The sequence below is a fragment of the Silene latifolia genome, chromosome 5, assembly GCF_048544455.1.
Source record: "Silene latifolia isolate original U9 population chromosome 5, ASM4854445v1, whole genome shotgun sequence".
Lineage (NCBI taxonomy): Eukaryota > Viridiplantae > Streptophyta > Magnoliopsida > Caryophyllales > Caryophyllaceae > Silene > Silene latifolia.
Window position 1 is genome coordinate 90,433,316 of NC_133530.1, and position 27,317 is coordinate 90,460,632.

At 37.4% G+C, this 27,317-nt stretch overlaps 4 protein-coding genes, 2 non-coding genes and 1 pseudogene across 7 annotated transcripts; 1 reads left to right on the forward strand and 6 right to left on the reverse strand.

The window, feature by feature from the left end:
* Positions 1-872: 872 nt before the first annotated feature.
* On the reverse strand, positions 873-4,370 carry LOC141657872 (ETHYLENE INSENSITIVE 3-like 3 protein). 2 transcript variants are annotated; one of them, XM_074465254.1, is made up of 4 exons: positions 4,140-4,370; positions 3,967-4,016; positions 1,313-3,174; positions 873-1,207 (listed from the first exon to the last, which is right to left on the reverse strand). In XM_074465254.1, exons 1-3 carry the CDS (start codon positions 4,176-4,178, stop codon positions 1,335-1,337), a joined length of 1,929 nt encoding a protein of 642 aa, XP_074321355.1. In that variant the 5' UTR covers positions 4,179-4,370; the 3' UTR covers positions 873-1,207; positions 1,313-1,334. The 2 variants fall into 2 exon arrangements, with proteins under 2 accessions (XP_074321355.1, XP_074321357.1); XM_074465256.1 differs by having other exon boundaries at positions 3,967-4,369.
* A 2,925-nt stretch (positions 4,371-7,295) lies between these two features.
* On the reverse strand, positions 7,296-11,361 carry LOC141655751 (beta-glucosidase 12-like; annotated as a pseudogene).
* Positions 11,362-13,252: 1,891 nt separating this feature from the next.
* Positions 13,253-16,593, reverse strand: LOC141655752 (beta-glucosidase 12-like). The gene is made up of 10 exons (XM_074462813.1): positions 16,231-16,593; positions 15,888-15,965; positions 15,702-15,789; positions 15,329-15,584; positions 14,859-14,974; positions 14,534-14,751; positions 14,367-14,398; positions 13,880-14,015; positions 13,666-13,774; positions 13,253-13,438 (listed from the first exon to the last, which is right to left on the reverse strand). The coding sequence occupies exons 1-10, from the start codon at positions 16,289-16,291 to the stop codon at positions 13,264-13,266; spliced, it is 1,269 nt and encodes a 422-aa protein (XP_074318914.1). The 5' UTR covers positions 16,292-16,593; the 3' UTR covers positions 13,253-13,263.
* Positions 16,594-19,753: 3,160 nt separating this feature from the next.
* LOC141655753 (uncharacterized) lies at positions 19,754-22,109 on the reverse strand. Its single transcript, XM_074462814.1, has 2 exons — positions 21,511-22,109; positions 19,754-20,720 (listed from the first exon to the last, which is right to left on the reverse strand). The coding sequence occupies exons 1-2, from the start codon at positions 22,107-22,109 to the stop codon at positions 19,775-19,777; spliced, it is 1,545 nt and encodes a 514-aa protein (XP_074318915.1). The 3' UTR covers positions 19,754-19,774.
* A 2,602-nt stretch (positions 22,110-24,711) lies between these two features.
* TRNAS-GCU (transfer RNA serine (anticodon GCU)) lies at positions 24,712-24,793 on the reverse strand. Its single transcript has one exon. It is a non-coding gene; the product is annotated as a tRNA-Ser (tRNA).
* A 205-nt stretch (positions 24,794-24,998) lies between these two features.
* On the reverse strand, positions 24,999-25,080 carry TRNAS-GCU (transfer RNA serine (anticodon GCU)). The gene has a single exon. It is a non-coding gene; the product is annotated as a tRNA-Ser (tRNA).
* An 803-nt stretch (positions 25,081-25,883) lies between these two features.
* LOC141656252 (uncharacterized) lies at positions 25,884-27,109 on the forward strand. The gene is made up of 4 exons (XM_074463079.1): positions 25,884-26,133; positions 26,264-26,349; positions 26,433-26,708; positions 26,808-27,109. The coding sequence occupies exons 1-4, from the start codon at positions 26,116-26,118 to the stop codon at positions 26,845-26,847; spliced, it is 420 nt and encodes a 139-aa protein (XP_074319180.1). The 5' UTR covers positions 25,884-26,115; the 3' UTR covers positions 26,848-27,109.
* Positions 27,110-27,317: the final 208 nt, after the last annotated feature.

Below are 27,317 nucleotides of genomic sequence, written 5' to 3' on the forward strand. Positions count from 1 at the left end.
CCCGTCCCAATCAAAAGTAAACAAATAACTACGACGATAGGAATATTTATTGCAAAAAATGATCGCGTATATTATATAATCCGTAACTAATCTGTTATTCGTAACAGTCTTGTTGCATCTGCACCATCCCGATTCCCCCGAGGCCCCGGCCACATGCCAATTTTGTAATCAAGTGAACTCATGGTTCAAAGGTTCATTTCATCCCAAGTAGTTCTAGGGCAGGAGTGCGGGATTTCTCACCATGAGATATATTCGGCATCTGAAAGGAATTGCAGACTCCCTTTTCTTCCCCATTCTAACACTCTTTCACTTAAATCTGTGCATCCGAACAAAACTTGATGTTGAACCAGAGATATGCTGTACTGGACTACTGGCTACTTGGGTTTTACACCTCGAATTCTTGCATCCTACCATGCAATTCTTCGTTGACATAAACTGACAACAGCTGAGGCATGATTACGAGGCAAGATGACAGTCTTCAATATACCGCTTTAAGCCACTAACTCATCTCACATGTTATTCCCTCAAAATAGCAGTACAGGTAACAAACAGGAATCATCCGTGGCAATAAAGAAAAAGCAATGACCATAACAGCAAAAGCTACGCATATACTCCAGAATCCCTGTATATACACATCAAATACCAAAACTGTAGAAAAATAGCATCAAGCCAAAGCAATTGATTAGAGCTAACCCCATCGACAGTTGATAAATCGATAGCAATGAAGCCAAAGGAATGAGTAGCTATCATTATTCTAACCCGAAACAATCTCCCATGCTGAATTCCTTCTTTTAACCAAAGATTTCTTCAGTGACAAAAGCCATAGTTAATGTCTCCAACAACGAAAGCCAAAATTGGGACTCATCAAGAAATGAGGAAATACCACATACGGGGAGAATTTGTTTCTATATAATTAACAGTCAGATAGTTGAAAGATTTAGAATTTTCTAACAGAGTAAAAACAGGTTTATCAAAAGAAAACAAAAAAAAGTAGCAGCATTGTCTCCTTTCAAAATGGGCTACTTCAACCTACATATGACAAGTCTAAATGCAAGAACATGGTCACCATTCCTTATGGTTTATCGCCATGGATGGAAAAAATTATTCTATATAGCTTACTCCTGCAATAACCATGCTAACAAGTAACAACTATACAAGCTACGTACCCCAAACTGCATTTCCGCTTCATTTTTTCCCAGAAGAATGCCTGAAAAAACAACATAAATTCACATTATTGAGATGAGTTACCTGCAAAAAAACTGTAATCCGTAGAAGAAAAAAAAAAAAAAAAAAAAAAAAACAGAAAACTCACAGTTTGAGATACATAGAACATTCTAGGCTCCAGTGTATTGCAAGAAGTCCATGTCGTCAACAGCTAAAAACTCATCCCCTAAACCAAAGTCTCCAATTCCAGGAATGTTAAATTGGTCAAAATCTAGCGACAGACCAGGCAAGGGTGACCCGAAATGATTTTCAAGGGGGCTATTTTTTCCACCATCGAATGCATCTACACCAAAATGGTGCAGGTTCTCTCCAGTTATTCCATCTCCAATTGAATTTAGTGGTGCAAGATGCATTCCAGCCACATCTACTTTATTCTGATGTACACCAGCCAGGGTATGTTGCACTTGCGTTTCACCGTGCCTTTGACCATATTCAATTGGCGGGTTATAGTAAGAATCACCTTGTTGTAGCTCAGCATTATGTACATTTGGGTAGAGGAAAGGCTGCTCTCCAACGTACATATTCTGCCCGGATAACAAATTCGAATGAGAAACAGAAGAGAAGTGACTAAACTGATTGAGCTCAGAAATTGGAGGATGGTACTGTTCCAAATAATCATTGTTCATAGGCAACAATGGCTCTATAGTGCCATCTTCTTGACGGGTATCATCCATATGGTGTCGATTTAAAGATGTGTTACTATGATCCAAATCAGGTGCACTTGTGCCGGGTTCACCCCTCGCATTCTGGGTCGGCTGATCATCCTCAGGCGGAGGTCGATCCGGGGACTGTAGACCATCCTTACGCTGGGCCAGTTTCCGTTCACTACGGATTACACCTCCACGAGATCTTTTTCTCTTGGCTTGTTTATTAACTGTTCCCTTATTCTGGAAAGATGAGTCAATACCATTGTTTATCTTCGGCTGATTCTCAACTGGGTCAAGTGTTTCCTCATCACTCTGTTGATTTTTCCTTTCATCTTTAGACGAGACAGACGCAGCAGCCTCATTAATACCATCTACATCATAGTCACTATCGCTACTGACAGTGGGTTTCTTCTTTGAACCACGAGGACCAGGAGGACTTCCCGTGATACCAGACGCTCCATTATCGCTGCTAGGCTGGCTGATAAGGGATTCCTCCCGATTCAAAACTCCTAACCAAATTGAACTCTCCTTAGCAGTCATTTTGTCTTGTAAGCATTTCGACTGTCTCACCAACCTCCTTATCTTTGCAATATCAGGTGACATGTGCTTTATTACAGCTGTCAAAACCCCAACTTTCCACATCTTTTTTAGGTCATGTGGTTTCTTATATGGAGGACTTTGACCTTTTGGTAAACCAAGCTTTGACCACCAATCTTCATTGCCTGACGGCCACCATGGAGGGGGAATACCCTTCTCGAGAGGATATTTCCTTTGAGGGGGATCGCAATGTTGCATTAACGATGACAAAAGTGACCCCAATGTAGCATCTTGCAAATCCTGTAGAGTACTTTGACCATTCCCTTTATTAGCTCCCTCTATCATTGCTGCACACTCGACTTCATACTTGACTATAGCAGCAGGTCCGTTCTTATCAAATTTTACCTTCTCTTTCCACCAAGCCCTTAGATTATCTGATGAACCGCTAACTGGTTTTCCCTTCTCAGGAACTATCCCATACACAAAACCCCTCGCTTTACAAACCTCCATCAACTTCAACATATACTTCAAAATTCCATCTTGTGCTCTTGACATCTTCTTCCTTCTAGCTTGATCACTTGTTGACTTTGGTTTTTGCTTTTCAGCAGCCCGTTGGGCCGCAAGCTTCTGTCTCTCTTTGAGCCTCTTTAGTTTAATACGATCCTTCCACATTCGCCTCTCCAATTCTTCTGGCCCAATCTCTTCATCACTCACATCTTTCTCCTCTATGTTCTCACACCTTAGGTCATCAACCTCTAAATCCGAGCTACACCCAAACAAAAAAAAAACCCGATAAATCTAACAGTTAAACAGCAGCCGGTAAATCGATAATCATCATGTATTAGGTTATAAGTAAACAATCTTACACTACATCATACATAAACTTGGCATCTAGTAGCAAACCAATTCTCCTTAATGAACTTTAAAGAGCAAATCATTCCAAGACACAAACACATTTAAATAAATCAAATACTCCCTCCGTCCCTCATTTGTTTACCTATTCATTATGGGGTGTCTCAGTCAATTATTTACCTTTGTATTTTGGGAATGCATTTGATGGGTCCACTTATCGTCTAATAAGTGTGTCCCTCCTCTTTCCTTGGTCTTAGTGCCAAACCAAAGGTAACAAATGACGGGGACGGAGGGAGTACTCAATACAAAGCATCATTGCTACCGAATATGACTGGCACAGAAAGCGAAAGCGAAAGCGAAAGCAAAACCTCCATACATGCTAGATTGCTATCACTTCAGCAGGCAATGCAATTATGCAAAGAATTAATGAAACAAACCATATCAAAGCATCAACCAATAAAAATTACTCCCTCTGTCTCAATCATTTGTTTACATTAGATTACTCACAGACAATCAAAAAAGGTAAACAAAAAATTGAGACGGAATAAAATACGTAAATCAGCAAGTTACAACACCACACCTCTTGCACCAATCAGGCAATCAAATCTATTTCAACACCCCATCAAAAATTAAGCATCATAATTCATAATCCTATGAAAATAAAATAAAAAAATTACAAAAAAAAAATACAAGGAAGATTGCATACCCATAATCAGGCCCAATATCTTCAAGTTCCCCCATGAATTGGCCTTCAAACTAAAACTAAACTAATCAGAATTACATAAAAAAATTAAAACTTTGCAATAAAGATTGAATCTTTTCTCTAATTTATGATTAAGGAATCATAATCAAGGTGAAATTTAAATTTTTGGGGTTTACCCAAATTGACATAATTTGAACCAAATAACAAACTAACATAAAAACCCTAATCAAAATTTGATTAAAAATCAAAACTTTAAGATAAAAATTGAAACTTTATGATAATTAAGGGTCAATTAAGGAGGCAGGAGTGTAGTGGTGGAAATGGGTTTTGCTTTCAAAAGAGAAAAAAAAGGTACAGGATAAATGAATCAAAAATCAAAATGTTTTTTTTTTTGTTTTTTTAAAAGCAAACAAAATGATTGAGAAATGGTCGGGTAGTATATTGGCCAGTCAATACCCAAAGGGACAAATTAACTGGGTAGACTCTCAATTTTGTGATGTTCCATGTTTATTTGTCTCTATTTCTTGTGTCATATGCTTTGTATCTAGACGCCTTTCTGGACTAGTTATGGGATTATATGAGTTTTGATTTTGTCACAATATATGGGAGCTAAATGGAACTAATGAAATCCCTAGTATTGTATGTATTTTTTTTATTTGATGAAAGGGACCAGAGAAGTATTATCTTATAATTTAATAATTGACAGTTGTAGATATCGAATTGTTTATTTGATAGAATGGTAAAAGGGTAGTGCTGAGTTTGATTCCTTTTATGATATATTAACGTATAGGCTATAGCTGAATTGGTCGTATGTAGACCTGTTAAATGGGTCGGTTTTAGGGCCGGGTTGAATACAAGTCAAGTTAAATACGGGTTGGGTCATACGACATCAAAGGTACTGAGGCGGCAAATATAATATGGGTAAGATGGTGGAATGAAGCGACATGTGCCAGTGCTTTTCGTCTCGGGTCGAGTTAGGACCAGAATACAACTCAAATAAAGTTTATAAAGTCTTCATTTTACCACTTTTCAACCGAAAAACATACCTTTTTAAATCAAACCATATTTAATTTAATAATATAATTATATCAAATACTTATCATACTTATATTAAGGCATTTATAAAAATAATTTTGTTTTAATAAATTGACTTTTAGAAATTGTTTCATTATAATATAAAAATTATAAAAAATTGATTTAAAATTATTTTTTTGATTTAAAATAGGAAAATAATTTGTCTTTAACCATCAGGTTTAATAGGTCGGGTCGAGTTTTGATCCTAAATAAGGGGTCATTTCGGGTTTGAATCATTTTGGATCACGGGTCAAGATTTACAAATCTTTGACCATGAAAAACCGAATTAAGTCGAGTCAAGTTTTGACAGATCTAATCGTGCGACAAACAATCTTTCAATACCACACATAAGTATTAGCGACATCAACATCTATGACGTAATTATATAAACATCATAATCCTTAACTTTACAAAAATGGGAATATAGGGTTGACTTAGGAGCTTTGCTTAACTTTCGTATGTCAGATTTTGCCCTTACCTAACCTCGATAGTCGTATATAAAAAAGTTATGAGGCAATTGAAAGGTAAGTAAGCACACAAAGGATATGAGACAATGAAATGAAATTAAACATAAAGAGGTATAAGATCCTTCAAACATTTTTCGTTCAAACATTCTCCCTCACATTATAAATTTCATCTCATAATACAGATCCGAGAATACTAAAGTGAATTAATAATTTGTAAAGATGACTCAATTCGATTCTATCCACAATTCAATTATTATTTTAATTAAAATTTTTAAAAAAATTCAGAATGGGGAGCCACTAAGCTTGATAACTAACCAAACTAATCAATATTATCCAAAGCCTAAAAGAATAGTCAACGTTTGACTCCGTATTAGGTAATCCTATGCAGGTCCATTTCTGGAAAGTGGCAAGGTTGACCATGGCAACATGTTTCCAATAATAGAAAGCAATTAAAATAATACGCGATCACGATCACGATCACGATCAACCCTAACCCTAATTTGATCGTAATTGTAATTTTCCCGTGTTTGGCTAAATTGGGAGAGGAAAATGGTGAAATTCAGCTCACATTTCGGGTATGTAACCCTAATTCATCGTCAAGTTTTAATTTTTCCTATTTTCCGCTGTTGATTTTGTTCGATTACGTCAAATTGTGGTATAATGTAGTTTCATGAGCTTGATTGAACTGTGTAGTGTATACTGATTGCAATTTTATGGTGAGTTAAATTACTTTCGATATTTTGAATGAACTACATTGCATGGAATGAAATTTCGAGAATTAAATTTGAATTATGATGCGATTTTATGGTAGATAATTACAGTTTAAAGTGGTGATTTACTGATTTAGGAGTGTAAATGATTAAGCTTTGAGGAGTTTGAGTGTCGCCGTAATTTAAGACACTCGAAAGGCGACTACTTTATGCCAAATACAAGTAATGTTCGCTGACTCGCGGTACAGAGCATGATCATGTTGGCTGATGTCAATAAAAATAGCTTGGAATCGATATTCGTAAGCAGAATTACCGTGTTAAGGATATTTGTGTTGTATAATTCTTATGTTGAATTAGAGCTACTAAGGTGAAAGGTATAATCTTAGTTTAGTGGCTAGAAAATAAAGTTATCGACTTTTTGAAGTCGTATTGGAGGACATTAGGAATATATTGCTATGTTAGTCAGTGGTGAATAAATTTAGGGTTCTGATAGTTGATTCTTTGGTGCATTGTGAGGGCTTTGCGCGCATAGGACAGCCAAATATAGAATCGACAATTTTCTACAGATAGGTCTCCTGATTCCTGAAGCTGCTTACTATAACCATTTGTGGCTTTGTGCTATTCTGGACCTTCTGGTGTATAGATGTTGATGAAAGTATAGCCTTACTCGTCGTACCTGCCATTCTCGTGGCAATTCTATAATGAATGGGAGTCGATTTCTGAAGTTGCTATGGCTTTCTCAGTTTCTCTATAAAGGACTGTGGCGACTATGGGTACTCTCTCGGAGTAGTTTAATTTACTTACCCGAGTTACCCCGTACTCTTTTCGGGGTCACCCTGTGATGCTATCATTGTGAAAATGGACTTTTTGAGAGACAAATATCCAGTTTTTATAGGTCTGACAAATTTGTATGATTGTGGGTAATAAAAAATTAACACCTTTTTTTTTCCCTTTTCTGAGAGCGCCAGGCCAGATAAGTTTATCTCAAGTATCGAGTTTTACAGTAAGAGGATTTAGAAGTTAGCCAAAGGAATGAAAGGATAGTAGAATACTTAACATCCTCATAATCATAGGGTAATTGCTTTCATACATTATATAGGCATCCAAGAGTGCTTTATTTTTTACATATTAACACACACAGCAACTGTCATTGTAATAGATTGTACTATTAGTAAAGGTGAACCATATTTGCAAGGCTCTATTATGTTCATCTCTGCATGAAGTTCTTGTACCAATGAGCAGAAAGTTTAGGGTATCTCTTCAATCCATCCTTGTAATCTATGTAGTTTAACCCAAATCGGACTGTGTATCCTGAATCCCATTCAAAGTTGTCTAACAATGACCATGGGAAGTAGCCTTTTACATTAACACCTTCCCTACAATTCATAAGTAATGCAACAATTAGTAGCATTCAATCATTTTTTGCCAAGTGTTTATTTCTGATAATTGCGAATTCAAGTTTTCCAAATGAAAGAGAGATGAAGCTCAAATATGCACTACTAGAAAAAGAAATCCCAAAATTCCACGTGAACGTAACATAATCATTGCAGTTAAGACGATTTATGTTGAGGTGGATTAAGCTAGAGAATATTATGCTTATGACAATGATAGATGCTTCTTAAACTTTGTGGATGTGTTTGGATACCAAAATAGGAGAGGAAAGGGGGGGAGAGGGATGGAGGGAAAAGAAAAGGAGGGAAGAGAAGGGAAGGGGGAAGGGGAATGGAACATGGAGATTTTTTTTCTCCAAATCTCTCTTATAGACGAGATTTTGATTAAACTTGAAGGCTACCTTCTTTGCTATCCAAATCAGGTATTTTGTATCCCTCCATCTCCCTTTCCCCCTAAATCCAAACAACGCCTATATCTCAAACCATTAAATTGTTAGCCTATTGGTTAAATAAATATAAGGCCTCCTAGTTTGAAATCTCATCCGTTAGTTACATTGGTCTATGGCCTCATTATGAACCAAAGGGGGGAAAATACAAACTTAGAAAAACGGCTAATCTCGAAAAAACAATTACGCCTGTGAATCTGTTATTGTGGATTTCAAACTAAATCACTTACTCGATTGCAAGATGTAAGAAAGCTAGATGATCGTGGTGATATTGAACCCTCGTTATATCACTTAAAGCCTCCTTCAGTGACAATGTCTCGTTAATCTCAGCAATACCTCCAGAAGTAAACCACAGCTCTATTAGCCTTAAAAATGGTTGGTTTATAATATTGTCATTTTGGATGTATAATGGCACATCATGTTTAAGAAGATATCAGTTACCGTTTTCTGTTATAAACATCATCGGGTGGTTGTATTTTCTTTTTATGTAGATTAAAAGATCTAGAAATCCTCTTGGATGAACTTGCAAATCTGACGCAGCCTGTAGAAGAACCACAGTAATTGAAGTCAAGTCTCAGTATGTGCGACTGTCTGCATTTTCAATGTTAAGGTGAGTTGGCTATTTTATAAATGCGCACTATTTACCTACTTATCTTTAATTTGATAATGTTGGATGGCGAACTCATGATAAGACGCCTTAGCATTTTCCATGAATTCCGTTAGAATCCCGGAGGATGACTTTTACTAGTGAAATGCACACTAAATTTTAAAAATCAGAAGAAATGGTCCATTTTTGTGGTAGTGGTGTAGCTAGATTTGCTAAGGTCTAGAAATGTAGAGCTTTGTTTCCATTGTGGTCAAACCTGGCACAAATCTAGAGTGAACCAAGTGGTGCTAACATATCAAACATGTCACTAGTCCTTTGTGTAGAAGCCTATGAGAACTGATATACCTTTGAACCAGTTCAAATTCCATTTCGCTCTGCTGTAGAAAATAGTGCATGGCAAATTAATTCCGTAAATAACTAAAATCCCCCAATTACATAGTCCACTACTTTAAAATTTAATCTTTACAAGAAAGTATTCATTTAGTATTCTAGTTTTATCTACCGAATTTACTAGCAGTTAGATGTACAGACAAAGAAGACTTAAAAGGCTTACCTGTCTGGCCGTCTTGCTGACAACAGAATCAGCGTTGTAACTTGGTCTTGCAGATTTTAGACTAGGATCATAGGCTACATAATAAGCGTTGTAATAATTTATCCCCAGAAAATCAAATGATCCGTTCACCATCCTGGACTGGTCCATGGAGAACGAAGGCAACCGGTCTCTAACATGTGAACGCATTGTCCGTGGGTATTCACCTTTCGTCAATGGGTCCATGAACCTTTTTAAAGTTTGACGGAAAATTAACGGTTGTGGTATAGACTACAGTGTACAGAAGCATAGGATCAAATCAGAATAACTGACTAGTTAGACATTGCTCACCATCCCAACATGAAATCAAGAGCCCTCTGTGCTGCATTCTGATGATGCGGTACTTCAGCCCAAGGAACAAACCAATGCGACAATAATGTGATACCTATTACACCTTTTTGAGATGCCTACATATGTCAAAGGGAAGAATTGATCATATTGAAGCTCTGAGGGCAACAGAGGATTGATATAGAATCTTATAGAACAAAAATACATCATGCTGAATGAACTTTGATCTTGCAAGGTTTATAAGCGGTGCTTTATACTTAGGCAATGTTAGTATTTAGTACAATGCCTCGAAGACTACCTCTTTTTCTAAAGAGAATTTATTTAGGCCATAAGCAACAAGCCAACAAAGCTGATAAGAAACAGCACCAAAAGCCTACTGATGTAACTCCCAAGTACCAAAATTAAAGAGTTACAGAAGTTAGTAGAAAGAATACACACCTGAAAAATAGTCTTGTACAAATGGACAGCTGTAGCATGAGCAAGAAGCTGGTGGTGAGTAACCAAATATGGTTCGGTCGCAGAGTCTCCACCGTTACAATTCATGTGCTGCCACTCAGAGCACCTTCCAGGTGCTAACGTCCCAACAGCATATCCTCTATGGCTGTAAGTCCAGGGTTCATTCAGTGTAATCCAATGCTGCACCTTGTTTCCAAATTCCCTGAAGCAAAGATATGCGTAGTCTCTAAAATCTTCCCTGTCATGGAAACCACCATCTTGATTAACTCTATAGTTGTTTGGAGGTCCGTTTCTTTTGCCTATGCATTTCTTAGTAGATCTAAACCTTTTTTCGTTAGGGTAATACGGACTTACACTATGAAGGGGCTAAGGAAACCACCATATTCATCTTCCAATGCCTGTGGAAGATCCCAGTGGAAGAGAGTTACAACAGGTTTTATCCCTGCTAACACCATAATATGGAGCGTGAGTACAAAGATTGGTAATTTCATTTAACTTTTATAGATTAATGAAGAGAGGTTTGAGGACTTAAATCGTCACCATTTGCTAATAGTTCATCAATTAACCTGTGGTAGTATGCCAAGCCTTTCTTGCTCACACCTTTGCTTAGTTTACCATCTGGTGACCAGGAATAGCTCATTATTAGTCTCACTGTCAATCTGGTCACTAAATTAATTTGGTAATGGAAGCCTGGTTAATATTATGGTAAGATACATGGTAACAATCGAGGCCATGAAATTGAAAATCTATAAGCATTTAATCTCATATCCTTAATGATCTTTACATCCTCCTGAAAAACAAACAATGTAATTCTCAGGCTTAAATGAGATTAGAGTGGTAAACTTGGTAGTGTGTGATTGTTTAGGTGTTACCTTATAGCGATGGTATGAGTCCACTGCAACGTCTCCATTACTTCGATCTTTGATCTTATCTGCACAAATAAAATCGACACTAAAATCAGGGCTATGTACTACCAAGTATGATTCAGGAAAGCTTAAGACACTTATGGAGAGAGACCTGGATATTTATGAGTGAAAGTGTCCCATATACTTGGGCCTTTCCCGTCTTCATAGGCCGCACCTTCATACTATTACAATGAAAGCACATAATACTGAACTGATGTTTTCTGAAGTCTCTTTGTGATTAACTTAATAATGTGAAGAAACCTCTTGTCAGTAATATACTAGAGTAATATCTAAGGTTTACCTGATAGGAAGACGAGGCTGCCTCAAACATGAAAGTATGAAACCCTCTGGGAAACTGGTATGATTCAGGAAGCGTATCCCATAATTGTCATCGATGACAGAATTAGCGAGTCTAAGCATGAACAAACCTGAGGCTAGTAGGAAAACCTGAACCTGACTCGTCATAATAAAATTTGGAACTGTTAATACCACTTTGAATGCCAACTTTATATCAGTAGAATAGACCCCAATTAAGAAAAGTTTTAGTTGGCACTGAAAGCAAATGCTAATTACTTCTCACTTATTTATAGTTGGGAGTATTCAAGTTCAGTTACATATACTTCGTACTATTAACCTTTTTATTCATATAGTTTCAGACTTTCTGTTTTTTTTTTTTACTTAAAAGTATAGAAGTTTAATGGTATGTTTTCTCTTGTGTACTAGTATTATGTGTTTTTGGCTGAAAGATATTGTACAACAGCAATACAAACCGTTTTCTTTTTCTCAAATACAATTTGATGGTGTTCGAATTGCATCAACTTATTGCCACTTCACAATACAAAGACGGTGAATGGTATATACAGCCATTTTGTATTAAACCATGGTACTACACATTCCTGGAACAGTGAACCTTTTGACTCCATTGGACATGGAATAGTCGAAAGATGCCGTACATAATGTAGTTAAGTATTCTGGTGCTCGAATTCTTGAGAAAATTTGATGATTAAGAGGTTTGCCAACTAAACTTAGTGTTCTGTAGCTAGAAGTCTACTAGTCTAGAACACTGAAGTAGGCACTAAGCAGTTACGCAATGTGCCCATGAAATAACCCTGAAAATTAAGGGTAAGCTAATTTACCTGAGTTTTTTTTACTATAATTAGTACTCCGTAAGATTTATCATGTTAATGAGCTTACGTTCATGTTTGGTGGTCGTAAGTTTAGCAATAACAATGGTGCCTAACATGGTTCTAACTTCTGAGTACCATCGTCAGTAGAACACTAGTTTTAATTAGTTTATAGTCTTGTTATGAATGATATGGTGCTGGTCATTATGTATGAGCTAGAACAAAATTGTAGCATGAGCCACATTGGGAAATTATCTCATGAGGCATGTGACCCAAACGTTTGGCACTTGGATCAACTATTTTTTGGTTTTGTAAATTCGGTTTTAGTCGAGAACAAACGAATAAATGAGAAGATGTTAGCCAAATGTGTCAAATGCTTCTGATTGTGACTTGCTTAGTGATGAAATGTTTTGTAGGGCAAACAAATAAATGAAATAAAGATATTCCCCAACTTCCTCAAATGCTTCTGATTGTGACTTGCTTAGGTGATCATATATTTCAGATGATCCTTGCTGAAAATTTAATGATGTTGAGTAAAGAGGAAAAAAAAGAAACTAAGAGATGATCAAGTTCATTGAAGTTGAAAATTGCTAAGGGGAATTATAGTTTTTATGAAGTACCAATTATATAAAGGTGGAAAAGTAGAGTGTGGGATTTAGAAGCGTGGTTTAAAATCGCAGTATCGGTTACGATAGCGGTTGCAGTAACGGTCACCGCCTCCGATACTGATATACATCTTGCCGAGATTTTAAACCATGTTTAGAAGTTAACCAAAGGACAGTAGGATACTTGACATCCTCATAATTATAGTGTAATTACTTTAACATACATTATATAGGCATATAAGGATGCTTTATTTTTTCTTTTCACATATACTCCCTCCTATTCTAGATAAACCTCCCTATTCATGGGGGGCACTAGAATTAAGGTGAGAGATTAAAATAAGGTAAAGTATTGTAGTGGAGTTTGGTAATTGGAGAGATGGAAGGTATTGTGGGGTATTATTGTGGGTGAAGTGATTAAAATAAGTATTGTTGTGGGTAAGTTGATTAAAATAAGTATTGTGGTGGGTTGAGGTGGGGTATTGTTGTGGGGTAAGGTGATTAAAATAAGTATAAAACTTTACCAAATAAGGAAATAGGGAAGTTATTGTGAATAGATGAAAAAGAAAAGAGGGAAGTTTATGTAGAATAGGAGGGAGTAATAGATTGTATTAGTATTGTTGAGCCGTAATTGCCGGGCCCTAGTATGTTCTTTGCAAGAAGTTCCTGAACCATTGAGCAGAAAGTTTAGGGTATCTCTTCAATCCATCCTTGTAATCTATGTAGTTAAATCCAAATCGGACTGTATATCCCGAACTCCATTCAAAGTTATCCAACAATGACCATGGGAAGTAGCCTTTTACATTAACACCTTCCCTACAATTCATAAGTAATGGAATAATTAGCATTCAGTCATTTACTCAGCCTTGCTATGTGTTTGTTTCTGATAATTACTACTTCAAGTTTCCAAAATGAAAAAGAGATGAAGTTCAAATGAAAAAAAAAATCCTCAAATTTCCATTTTGAAGGTAACATAATAATTGTAGCCAAAGAAATCAATGTTGAGATGGATTAAGCTAGAGGTTTTAAACTTAATCACTTACTTGATTGCAAGATGTAAGAAAGCTAGATGATCGTGATGATATTGTACCCTCATTGTATCACTTAAAGAGTCCTTGACAGACAATGTCTCATTGTTAAGCTCATCAACACCTTCAGAAGTAAATCACAGTTCTATTAGCGTTAAAAATGGTTAGTTTGTAGTATTTTGTCATTTTGGATGAAATGGCACATCATGTTTAAGAAGATAACCGTTACCATTTTCTGTTATGAATATTAATGGATCGTTGTATTTTCTTTTTATGTAGATGAGAAGATCTTGAATTCCTCTTGGATAAACATGCAACCAATCTGAAGCAGCCTGTAGAAGAACCACGGTAAATGAAGTCAAGCCTCAGTTCGTGTGTCTGTTTGCAGTAGCAGTGCTGAGGTGAGTAAGCTATTTATATAAATTGCGCGCTATATATATACATGTATGCGTGTATTTATCTTTGATTTGTTTTGCTGAATGGTGAATACATGATTGGATTACCGTGGAACGACCTTTACTTGTCTATGCGCACCAGTTTTTTTAAATCATAAGAAATGATCAGTTTTGCGGTACTTATGTAGCTAGCTGCCTAGATCTACTCTGGATAGAGAGCTTTATCGCCATTGTGGTCAAAACCTGGCACAAATCTAGAGTGATCCAGGTGGTGAATATGTTGCTAGTCCTTTGTTTAGAAGCCTATGAGAATTCACATACCTTTGGACCAATTAAAATTCCATCTCGCTCCACTGCAGAAAATAATGCAAAGAAAATTCCGTAAACAACTAAAATCTCCTGATCATATTGTCCAACATTTCATATCAACTGAATTTACTAGCAGTTAGGGGAACAAATAAAGAAGAGTTAATAGGCTCACGGCTCACCTGTCTGACGGACAATAGAATCAGTTATGTAACTGGGTTGTGCTGATTTTAGACTAGGATCATAGGCTGCATAATAGGCAGTGTAATAGTTTAATCCTAGAAAATCAAATGATCCATTCACCATCTTGGACTGTTCCATGGAAAACGAAGGCAACCGTTCTCTAACAAGTGAACGCATTGTCGGTGGATATTCACCGTTTGTCAATGGATCCATAAACCTGTTTACAAGTATGACATAAAATTAATAGTCTTGGTATAGACTACACTACAATGTTCAGAAGCATAGGATCAAGTCTGAATAGTTGATTAGTTAAGACATACTGACCATCCTAACATGAAATCGAGCGCCCTCAGTGCTGCATTCCGATGATGCCGTACTTCAGCCCTAGGAACAAACCAATGCGACACTAGTGTGATACCAATTATACCCTTTTGAGATGCCTACAGATGTCAAGTGGAAGAGTTGATCATGCTGAACGCACTTTAGCTGAACCGACAATGCTTATAAGCGGTGCTTTATACAAAGCCTATACCTCAAAGACTACCACTTTATTTCAATAACAGAGTTTATTTAGGTCATAAGCAGGAAACTGGATAAGAAGAGCACCAAAGGCATACTGATTCAAATGTACCTCACCAAGTACTGAATACAAAAAAAGTTAAAAGAAATAAATACTCTCCATCCCGGTCATTTGTTTACCTATTCCAGTTAAGCTAGTCCTGATTTTTTGTCCTCTGGAAAGGAAAAAATAAGAGAGTCTAATACCAAACTCTTGGATAGTACAAAATACACACCTGATAATTAGTCCTATACAAGTGGACAGCTGCAGCATGAGCAAGAAGCTGGTGATGAGAAACCAAATAAGGCTCGGTCGCAGAGTCTCCGCCGGTACAATTCAGGTGCTGCCACTCAGAGCACCTCCCGGGTGCAAACTCCCCGGTACCATATCCTACATAGCTGTAAGTCCAGGGTTCATTCAGTGTGATCCAATGCTTCACCTTGTTTCCAAATTCCCTGAAGCAAAGGTTTGCGTAGTCTCTAAAATCTTCCCTGTCATTTAAACCATGTCTTGATTATAAATTTAGAACTCTGTAGTTACTTAGAGGTTCATTTAGTTCATTTCTAAATAGACCTGAAACATTTTTCATTCGAGTAATATGGACTTACACTATGAGAGGGCTACGGAAACCACCATATTCATCTTCTAATGCCTGTGGAAGATCCCAGTGGAAGAGAGTTACAAAAGGTTTTATCCCTGATAACACCATAGTATGGAGTGTTACTACAGAGACTGGTAATATCATTTAGCTATATAAGATTAAAGACGAGAGATTTGAGGAGTTTAATCTTCACCATTTGATAGTAGTTCATCAATCAAGTTGTGGTAGTATGCTAAGCCTTTCTTGTTCACACCTTTCCTCAGTTTCCCATCTGGTGAAGAGGAATAGCTCATTATTAGTCTCACTGTCAAATAGCTCGGTCACAAAATTTATTTGGTAATGGAAGCCTGGTTAACATTATGGTCAGTGGCGGAGCCAGGATTTGAGCTTGGGGGGGGGGGGGGCAATAATATAAGACACACTCGAAAAAATTAGAAAATTTTAATTAAAAACTTCGAAAAACTCAACCACCAGGGGGGCGACCGCCTCTGCTAGCCCCCCCCCCCCTAGCTCCACCACTGATTATGGTAAGATACATGGTAATAGTCGAGGCCATGAAATTGAAAATCTGTAAGCATCTAATCCCATATCCTTCATGATCTTTACATCCTCCTGAAAACCAACAATGTAATTAGCACTTTAGCTGGCTTAAGTGAGATTAGAGTGGTAAAGTTGGTAGTGTTCATTTACCTTATAACGATGGTATGAGTCAAGTGCAACGTCTCCATTACTTCGATCTTTAATCTTATCTGCACAAATTAACATTCACACGAAAGTCAGGGTTATGTACTACACTATTACCAAGTATGAAGCTTGATGCAACTTATGGAGAGAGACCTGGATATTTATGAGTGAAAGTGTCCCATATACTCAAGCCTCTGCCGTCTTCATTGGCTGCTCCTTCATACTGTTATAATGAAAGCACATTTTACTTAACTAGAGAAAACTGAAATGATGTTTTTTGAGTCTCTTGTGATTAACCTGATAATGTGAAGAGACCTATTGTCAGTAATATCTAAGGTTTACCTGATAGGAAGACGAGGCAGTCCCAAACACAAAATCCGCTGGGAAACTGGTACGATTCAGGAAGCCTATCCCATAACCGTTATCAATGACAGAATTAGCAAGTCTAAGCATGAACAAGCCTGAGACTAGTAGAAAAGCCTGAACCTGAATCTTCATTATAAAATTTGACTGATATCCTACTTTGAATGCTAACTTTATATCAGTAGTATAGACCCAATTAAGGAAAAGGTGTGGTTGTCAGTAGCACTGAAAGAATACCTAATAACTTCTATCATATTTATAGAGGGAGTTTTCAAGTTCAGTTACATATACCATTTTTCTCCTTTTTCATATAAATTCAGAATTCAGTTTTTTTGTTGAAGTCTAGAGTTTTAATGCATGATTTCTCTGGTGTACTTGTAGTATTTTTTGTCTCTTTGCTTGAAAGATAATGTACAACTGCAATACAAGCAATATTACCCCTTTGCCCTTAAATTATAATTTGATGCTGCGAGCAGCCAAGCACAGTATTAAATCTCGATTTTGGTCGTTGTCGTGGAATCAGCTGCCGCTGCCTTATCTTGCTTAATGCTGTCAATATAGCCTTAAAATGCGGTTGCGATAACCTCCAAAACCTGTATAACTCGGCCGTGATAACAATCCGCGGCTGATATTTAAAACTATGGTTGCGAGAATTGCATCAGTTTTCTGTCACTTGACAAATACAAAGACAATGAAGGGTGTATAGAACCATTTTGTATAAACCATCATACTTGCACATCCAAGGAATAGTGAATTTTCGACTCCATTGGACATGGAATAATGTTGATTCCGTACATAATTTAGTTATATATTCTGTTGCTAGATCTCTTGAGCAAATTTGATGGTTAAGTTTTGCCAACTAAACTTATTGGATCATCATTTTTTTTCTCTAAACATACAGTATGTTTATTTTCTCTATTAGCTACAATAAACTGTGTTAAATCAACTCTTCTTATTCCCTCACGTACCCGTGTTCAACACTTGACACTCGGACATGGGTATGACACTCAGACACCTCGTTTTAAGCAAATATATGCATACACGTGGACACGCACCCGTGTCACTTGTCATATACTTCTAAACGAGTCTGTAATATTCTAAATCTTCGCTATTCATGCAAACTTCTTAATTAATGATTTTATTGAAACTAACAGAATAATCTCTTTACTCTTTACTCTTTAGGCACCAAGTTCCATTGAATTTGATTGGAGTAGACAAGTGGAGTAACTGACCGCATTATTGACAGTAACTAAAAGATTACAATGATGAATCCTGCACTAATCAGTAATCACCCACTAATTTAAAAGGAATTCAAAGAATTAACACATGGTAAACATTGAATTAAAAATTATAATATAAGTATGATTATTCCAAATACAAGTTGTATTAAAGAAAGCAAGTATTACAATAACCACACAACTGTCTTTCATGATCAGTTATTTTAAACTAAATAACAAGACAAGAAAACAGCAGGCATCATTCTCAGAGTTGTAGTCATAAACGAATGTTGAAGTAGGCACTAGGGCATTTACGCAACGTAACCGCGAAAACTACACAGAGCCTGTGTTCTTGTTTGGTGATCCTATGTTGAGCAATGGTGCTTAATATCGTTCTGACTTCCGGTACCATGGCCAGTAGAAGACTAGCGTAGGTTATGCTGTAAATAGTTTATAGCCTTGTTAAACATGATATGGTGCCGGTTATTATGCATGAGCTAGAACAAGTCTATAGCAAGACACATTGGGAGATTATCATGAGGATACAGTTCAAATATCGGCATAATTATCACGTCGATCAACTATCGGTTTTGTTAATTTGGTTTTAGTGAACGAAACACGAATTAATGAGACGAGATTACTCAAATGCTTCTGATTGTGGCTGCTTAGGTGGTTAAATGTTCAGGAGGACAAACAAATAAATGAAATAAGACATAACCTAACTTGCTAAGGTGATAATATATTTCGGATGATCCGTTTTAATTAAAAGTTATTACATTACTATGTAATATAAGCAGGATATTCAGTTAAATAAACCATTTAGATTGAGGAAAAAGACGAGATTAGGCGAATTATAATTTCTATGGATGTAGGGATGTCAATGGGGCGGGGTGGGTGCGGAGGAGGGGTAACCCGCACCCGCCCCGCGAGTCTATAATGCGTACCCACACCCGCCCCGCGACCCGCGGCGGGTTGAACTTTTCAAACCCGTCCCCGCCCCGCGGGTACCCGTTGACCCGCCAAATTACCTATCTCCTCATAAACAATTTTTAAAAATATAAATCTAAAATCTAAAATATACTAGTCGTACTACTTATATAAATAAGTTTTCGCAAAATATACATTCAATTAACTAGTACTCAAGTTTTTCAAACCATGAAAGAGTTTTATAAACACTGAAACACATGTCCAAAGTAAACAAAGCTGCTTGATCAAATTAACAGAGCTTCACCCATTGTTCCCTCAAATCATCTAAAGCTCCGTTAGCATTCTTACCAAGTACAGTATCATTGGTTTGGGCATTTTATCCTCTTGTTATAATTTTTTATTATTATTATAGTATAATTACTACGGAGTACTACTTATTATAGGTGGGTTGGAGATTTGGAGATGAGTGAGGCGGGTATAAGCGGAGCGGGGTGGGTGTGGGGCGGGGTGAGTATGGGGCGGGTTTCATGTGATACCCATCCCCGCCCCACGACCCGCGACGAATGATACTTTTGAAACCCATCCCCGCCCCATGACCCGTCAAATCATTACCCGCGCCCACCCCAAGTGGGGCGGGTGCGGGGCGAGACCCGCCAAAACCCGCCCCACTGACATCCCTATATGGATGCTTGTATTATATCACACACTGTTTTACAAACCATATGTGTACATTAAAATACAATCAATAAACCCAATTCACACCAAGGGTTACTTTATTTTTCACTACAAACTTAAACATAATTAAGTACAATAGTACATTATGCAAGAACACCTTGAAAAATCCAAACATAGTATTACACAGTACACACCATAACAATGTGATCAATGTTTAATAAGAAACGTTGTGGCAAGGCAAGACGGGGCGTAAAGAGGACCATTCAGTAACAATTTTCTTGATACCACCAATGATAGAACCCCCAGAAGCCAAGTTGATGAGTGCAAATGAGTCACCTTTGAAAAGGTAAGCCTCATTTTTCAGGTGAGACGTAAATCCGGCATCAATTCCATCCTCGAAAATGGTCTTTCTTAGCCCCGGAAATGCATCTGATATGCGACGGATCCCACCAATCAGTTTTGGAGAAGTTGAACCATAGTTTATAACACCACATTGATTACCTTTAAAAATAAAAGCCTCATATTTGTTACTCGATTCGAATCCAGCCTGAATCCCAACCTCAAATACCGTCTTTTTCAAGAAAGGAAACATCTTGGTGAGCTTCATAGGCCCATTGATAATCTTATCATTCGCGTAATTAATCTTTGCGGCAAGAATCCCAGAGAAGATAAAAGCCTCATTAACATCATGAGATCCAAAAGAACAGTAAATTCCATACTCTGCAAATGCCGTACCTTTAAGAGAGGTAAATGCCTCCCTTATAAATTGAGGTCCCTTTAATATCCGCTCTCCTTTTGTACTACCAGGGGTATACTTGAGGAGGACATACTCATTCTTCATGAATAGACACACTTCACTGGCACGTGAAGTCCGGAATGCGGCATCTATGTAAGTTTCAGCATTAGTCACTTCAGTCGCGTACCAGTCAAGGGAGGAGGTGGATGAGGTGGACCGACGTCTTCTTTGTTGGTCGGTGGAGGTGGAGTCCAAGTTGTCATTGGGCTTGAAGAATTTTAGGACAAGGTGGGCCCTCTTGCTGTTTTCATCTACGTAATCAGCTATTGGCCTTAAGATAGTGATCAGCCTTTCTGGGTGGGATTGCGGGTTGAAGTTCTCGTTTAAGATCAGTTTGTTATCTGCTCTTTCTTTCCTGGTAAACCTGGGTATCGTAGATTTTATGTGAATATGTATTTTAGTATGTACGCTACTGCTCGTATAAGATGACTGAACCACAAATTTTTATACTGAGATTTTAACCTCTTTCAATCACACATGTATTTCAAGTTTTTGTTTTTTTAATCAATAGGTCATACAGCATCAACAAACAATCATCTGCTGCCGAGGGACCTTCAGCTGACATAATTTATGTACCTTGTGTAAGTTATATACTCCGTATCTTTTTATTTTTTCAACTGTTAATGATCTACCTTGACTCGTGGACATTTTTTTGAGAGTGGTGCAGTTAAACTAAGCTAGCATCAATATGAGTTTAATTTTTTGTAGTTGGCAGTTAACCGAGCTATAAGTTTACTTGGCTTTCGTATTATATTTCACTCCCCTTTTGTTTTTCACCTTTTCTTCTCTTTTTTTCGCATTTTTGAGGTGTGCGTTCACCCATGGACGATTCTAAAGGATGATTCATGTCAGCTGACCCCAAATCATTTTGGGATTAAGGCTCTGATGTTGTTGTTGGCAGTTAACCGAGCTAGTGAAAAGCATGCTAAAATTTCCACACTTTCTTACATGGTGTAGAAGCAGTTGATTTATGTAATTAACGACAATTTATACTACAAGTTATTTGTTTCTTTCAACATAGGATAATATTGCATTTATCGGAACCCTTAACCCGTCATATCACTCATATGCAGGAGTTTTTTCAAGGCACAACAGTAATTGATAAATTGAATTGCAAAGCTACGTTGATATAAAAGTTACAGAATGAAGCAGACCTGGAGTTGGCGGTAGCAATGAGTTTGAAACGTTGAGCAGACCTGATATACTGACGAGCAATGCCAGCAACGAAACAGACCTCGTCTTGACCAGGATATTTATACCGCTCACGTAGAGTGTCAGCCACCCAAATACCACCCGGTGCATAAATCTCATACCTCCACACATCCACAACTGTGCGCTGCGCACCCGTCTCATGCTTAATCGACGGGTGCCAACCACTGTCGAGTGTGGTGCTTACAAATGCATAGTTGGCAGGGCGTCTAGTGTCACCTAGAGGCCGACCCCCATGGTGTACATAATGATCTAGATTATAGAAAATGTCGTCAGGAGTGTTCTGTTGGCGCCTTGTCTCAAACCCCTCTCGAAAAACATGCTCATAGTCGGCCTTGTCCCATCGAAAGACGTGATGAGTGATATCTTGGTCATTGGTGCTGTCTCGATACTCAATGTCGGGTAGAGGAGGATTCAGGACACGGCAGTTGAACATGTAGATGGATTCTGTTAGAAACTGAGCTCCTCCTTCATCCGCATCGCTTAGAGGCTGTGGGTAATATGCTGCACATCCTCTCCAGGGTGAATTTGGAGGTATTGACATTATTTTGGTTGTGTTATTATTTGGCTCAAATTGCAGGAAGTAATTTTTGTACTATAAGAACTTTAGATTGGAACTATATGAGCATGATGATGGTTAATACTTATATAGGGATTATAGGAGTAGGTATAACTATGAATTACAGCTGGTCGCGATGAAAGGTCTCGGCATTTATCCAGATTGCATCATTGACTTTGAAATTTATGATACAGACGGCCCCAAAGAAAAAAATGATGTTCCAAGTAAAAAACTGTTGCATAAAGTTTATTTATTATTTATTTATTTATTTATTTAATGTCCGAGGCAAAATTGTTCATACAGTTGATAGAACTGTCATGCTCAGATCATACTCCTGACTCCTGATTATACGGCTCGTAATGAAAGTTGTCGGAAATCCATGAGCTATGGGGTTAAATTTTCTAACGTGTGTCCTTAGGGTACACATTAGAAAAAACTATGGAGTATTTTTTTTTGGCAATGGTTTACTTTGTTTACTGGTAAATTTTCAGTAGGAACAAATGGTCAAACAAAAAAGCATAATTTTAAAGTTTGATTAGTCGCCGATAACTTTGTTTACTGGTAATATCCAGTCATTAGTGCGTTTGTAGCAAATTCTACCTTAAATTTGATTACTCTTCTCACGTAAGCGTCTGCGTGAATTTTAATTACCGTTTGATATTTTCTTCTTCATATCTCCAGATAATTCATAGCAGCCAGAATTAGCAACACCGGTCCAAAAAAGGGGCAGCCTGAGTTAAGGTGTTCATACGCCCGTCTACATCTCGGCCAGCTCAGGTTCATACGTGTTGGATTGGAATATTCCGACTCACTAACAATACTTTCATCAAATAATAGTACAATATACAGTCATACAGATTGTATACTTTTCCAAACGGACTATTATGTACTCGATTCATTTGATTTTTATGTGGTGTACGTTCGTTCAAAATATGTAAACGTATTGGAAGCGAAATGTATTCAATAGGAGGTTGTTAACTTGTCATGAATAAGAATGCTTCTAAATCGGACAACCTTTAGATAAGGTAGATAGCCAAATGTTTGGTACTCCGTACACAAAAGAAGGTGACTTTGATCACCAAATCAAATCCCATTTTTGAGTGATTACCAACTGTTTTTGACCATTTGTTTAGCAGTCCCTTTCGTCGTAAGTTACCGACTGTTTCCAGCTTTCTTTACCAAGACATTACAACTCCTGCTTATGCATTCTGATTTCGATAACAGAACTGAATGTTTAATGTTGCTGTACTGCGAGTACCCGGATCTTCAAACACAGTCGATTAGAAACCAAACTCAGTATATTATCTCAGAATCTCATATCATAAAACATTAAGAAACCATTTTCAGATCTACTTATAAAACTGGATGATATTGGGTCATTATCTACTTATTTTCATTGTCTGTGTCTTAGCTATGTTTGCAGGGTTTCGAACGGGGACGCCCACCGTCTCGCTAGGCGGGCATTACAAGCTGTGTAGGAACCTTCGTGGCAAAAAAAAAGATCTACTTATAAAACTGCTTGACTAAGAAAATGAAGTAACATTCTTATAAAAGTTCGGAACTTTCAGTCTACCATAGCATTGTGCAGTACTTTCTCCGATAAGTGGGGAAGATATAGCTATATAAGAACCGTAGGTAGAGCAGCTCTGCAGGGCTTGCCTTTTCTTCTCCTGGTTTGATGCCGAAATCCAGTGGACAAGCAGGGCTTCCTTGTTATATCGCAGTCATCTGCAATTGAGCTAGTCCCCTCTTTGGGTCGAACGTTGATCTTTCTCCTTTTCCTCTGTGCCGCTGCTAAAGTTGCAATGCTTGGATCTTCATCAGTTAGGTGATCAAGGCTTGTGTTGTCACCTTGATCTTCCTCTTCTGAAATCGCAACTTCATCGTCATCAACCTCATTGTCGACTTGTTTCTGAAGCCGTCTCTTCCTTGGTGTACCACCTTTGACTCTACCCATACCTCTGAAATCTGAATAATACTAAGCAAAGGGATGCCTGAATTATAAGATATGTAATTACGGAGTATTAAGTAAGGAGTAGGTAAAATCGGAATTGGTTGGCGTTGTTGGTAATATTTAATTAGCAAGTACTAGTCTATATTAATGCTTGACTAATTCATATCAAACATGGCTAATAAAGTATAATAGGAAGAGTAGATTATGTTACATTTCAGAAACCATTTACTAGTTGGTGTAGTTTATATACCCAACTGGCAACTACCCCAAGTTGCTTAAGCCAGTAAGCTTCTATTGGTGTGAGAGAGACAGGTCGATTACGAGGGCAAATTAGTAATTTACATTTATACCCACGGTTTTGAACTCAAGTCACGAATCATAAGTAACATCGGAAATGAGTATGTTAAGTGCGTGTTCATCTCGTTATCAAGGAAGCTAACAATGATTGATGCAGACATGTTTTCAGCGTAATAACTTAATGAATTACCGAGTAGTTTTTTTTTGGTAATGAGCCATTTCTGTGCAAAAGCAGCAAGAGACCATAGGACTTTCATATACAACAAATCTGAGTTGGAATCACATTTTGATGAGGTTATTTTCCAGATGAGATAAATAAATAAAAAAAATTAAAAACGTCGCCTGAGAGATTCGAACTCTCGCGGGGAAACCCCATGTACTTAGCAGGCACACGCCTTAACCACTCGGCCAAAGCGACTTTGTTGTTCTATTATTCTGATTCTCGTTATTTAACAAGTTCTAAACAAGTAAAAGTGACACTCTTATCAACTTCTCAAGCAGTGCAAAAGCGGCAAGAGACCATAGGACTTTCATGTACGAAGCTGAGATGGGATCTGATAATGGAATCACATTTTAATGAGGTTATTTTCCAGATAAGATAAAAATAAAATAAAAAAGGAAAACGTCGCCTGAGAGATTCGAACTCTCGCGGGGAAACCCCATGTACTTAGCAGGCACACGCCTTAACCACTCGGCCAAAGCGACTTTGTTGTTCTACTATTCTGATTCTCTTTATATGAAAAGTCCGCAAGAAGTAAAACTGTAAAAGTGAAATTTTTATCAAAATGAGTTTATCCGAGTTACCTTACACCTTGTTGAAAAACTATCCACTTTTCAGCTAAGACATTAAATTTTATTAAGCTACTCCCAATCTAATGCAATTTGTTACCATATGGCTTGATCAATGTGTGTATTTGGTATATTAGCTTCAAACACGAGTTGAGTCAATATATGTTCGAATTAAGGAATGATCAGGATTTTAGAAATGAATTTGTAGGTCTTTTTGCCTTTAAATGCCAATTTTTGAACTTTATTTACCTTGTCTCTTATTTTTTTAATTTAAATATTAATATATCCCGCATTCTCTATTTTAAATAACAATACACGTATCGATATTTTTAAATACTTCTTTGATACTTTATATTCCCTCCGTCCCGGTCAATTGTTGTCTTTCGGTTTTGGCACAAAGACCAAGGTAAGTTTTTGATACAAAATCAACGCTTTCATCTGAATTATTATCACCTTAACACGGTGTACCTAAAATGTTCAAATTATTTCACCAATATATTGAAGGAAAATGATATGACATTCCCAAGTGATTTCAAATCTCGATATCAATTATTACACTCTCTTACATCCAATATATCAGAGATATAAAAATGACCGATCTTACATGAAGTATGATAGATGGTGGTACGTTAACGTACCACGACTCAGTACCACTCGATAACATTATCCATTTCTGAATTTCACTATTTAAAACAATCCCTAAAAACAGAGTAAATTTTGAAAATAGTGCCAGATCATAGAACACTTGGCTAAATTGTGAGACTATGCTCTTAAGATTAGTGGCCACAATTTCATTCACCTGAAAATTCTCCTAATAATCAGCTTAAATGTTTTGGCCCCTATTTTATCAATATAAATGGCTAAAATTTATACAATTAAAAATCATTATAAGCATTGCCTGATCCAAATCGCTCATAATTTTAGTTTTTTATCACCATTCATTCTAACACAATGGCTTTCAGAGCATCTGTAAGTCTCTCTTTTTTTTTTTTTCCGCGATATGATATTTTATTCTCGAGTAAAATAGTTACATTCTCGAGTATTAAATCTAAACTTCTATATAATGGCTTGATGCTGCATAAAATGTTTTGTATTGCAGGGTTATATGAGATCAATGATGCAAAAAAGCAGATCATTCTCAACGACGAGTGATCAAACCCAATCCCAAGTACGCAAGTCATTCTGGTAAACAACACGACTCTTCTTATAATACGATGTAATTATGTCTGCATTCTGCTTATACGCTATTGCGATTTCAAAAAATGAAGGATGACAGCATCAGCGGCACCAATATGGATGGTGGGAGGACTGGTGGTAATAGCAGCGGGCATTGCGGTACACACAGGCAAACAACAACTCCTGCACAACCCTAGTGTTTACGTCAACAAGAAACGTCGAGCGTTACCTGAGGTAGAAGAAGCCACTCGTGCAGTTAAATCCGGTGGTAAAATGGTTGACAAGTCCTTTTTACGTAAAGTTGCTCACATTCAAGACGAGTCCAGCAGCACCCTTCCACCCACTCATACCGGCAATATCTACACCAGGTTCGTTTTCTTCCTCCTTTTGCATCTTATTACAACAATAATCGTCTTGCTATATACTACGTACATTTCCGTAATAAAGTGTTACTGCTATTGCTGTAGATCTAGAGAGGCTGAGACATTGGATTCAATCAAGCGCTGAATCGCTGATCAACATCTTCGCTTCACCTAAATTTGCAACTACTTGATAGTACGTAACTAGGAACATCAACAATTAACGGCACCAAAGTTTATGTAGTTTTGTAACGAGATAGTCTTATGCGCGACACCTTTGTTCAGCGGAGTCCTATAAGATTATCAAAGATCGCTCTTCTAATTCTTACAAGATACGGAGTATACTGATGTATGTATTATTCTTTTGCTTCCGGACGTAGCAGTCTCACTCAAAATTATTCCTAAAACGACTTGCGCTTTCTTTTTCCCTACGGTATATAGTAGTCGTCCCTTTCTACTGCTCCGAAGGGCAGAGAATATTATTTGAGGAATCGATGGTTACTTATGTGACCCCTAGTTTCGAAATTATGTGTGGTAGACATTCTAAGAATGCCATGATCATATTCGGCATAAAAGCCTGAAGGCCAGCGGTCCAAGTTCGAAGTCCTGTGTTACCCC

What these genes read in the sequence shown, in the direction of transcription:
- LOC141656252 (XM_074463079.1), top strand. An exon ending in CAAGTACGCAAGTCATTCTG is followed by an intron (nt 26,350 to 26,432) that starts GTAAACAACACG and finishes CAAAAAATGAAG; the next exon opens with GATGACAGCATCAGCGGCAC. An exon ending in ACCGGCAATATCTACACCAG is followed by an intron (nt 26,709 to 26,807) that starts GTTCGTTTTCTT and finishes CTATTGCTGTAG; the next exon opens with ATCTAGAGAGGCTGAGACAT.
- LOC141657872 (XM_074465254.1), bottom strand. Translation starts at nt 4,178, where the DNA reads ATGTTAGTTTGTTATTTGGTTCAAATTATGTCAATTTGG. An exon ending in TTCAAATTATGTCAATTTGG is followed by an intron (nt 4,017 to 4,139) that starts GTAAACCCCAAA and finishes GTTTAGTTTTAG; the next exon opens with TTTGAAGGCCAATTCATGGG. An exon ending in GATATTGGGCCTGATTATGG is followed by an intron (nt 3,175 to 3,966) that starts GTATGCAATCTT and finishes GTTTGGGTGTAG; the next exon opens with CTCGGATTTAGAGGTTGATG.
- LOC141655752 (XM_074462813.1), bottom strand. Translation starts at nt 16,291, where the DNA reads ATGAAGGATATGGGATTAGATGCTTACAGATTTTCAATTTCATGGCCT. An exon ending in ATGGCCTCGACTATTACCAT is followed by an intron (nt 15,966 to 16,230) that starts GTATCTTACCAT and finishes CCTCTTCACCAG; the next exon opens with ATGGGAAACTGAGGAAAGGT. An exon ending in TGATGAACTACTATCAAATG is followed by an intron (nt 15,790 to 15,887) that starts GTGAAGATTAAA and finishes TGGTGTTATCAG; the next exon opens with GGATAAAACCTTTTGTAACT.
- LOC141655753 (XM_074462814.1), bottom strand. Translation starts at nt 22,109, where the DNA reads ATGTCAATACCTCCAAATTCACCCTGGAGAGGATGTGCAGCATATTAC. An exon ending in ATTGCTACCGCCAACTCCAG is followed by an intron (nt 20,721 to 21,510) that starts GTCTGCTTCATT and finishes TACGATACCCAG; the next exon opens with GTTTACCAGGAAAGAAAGAG.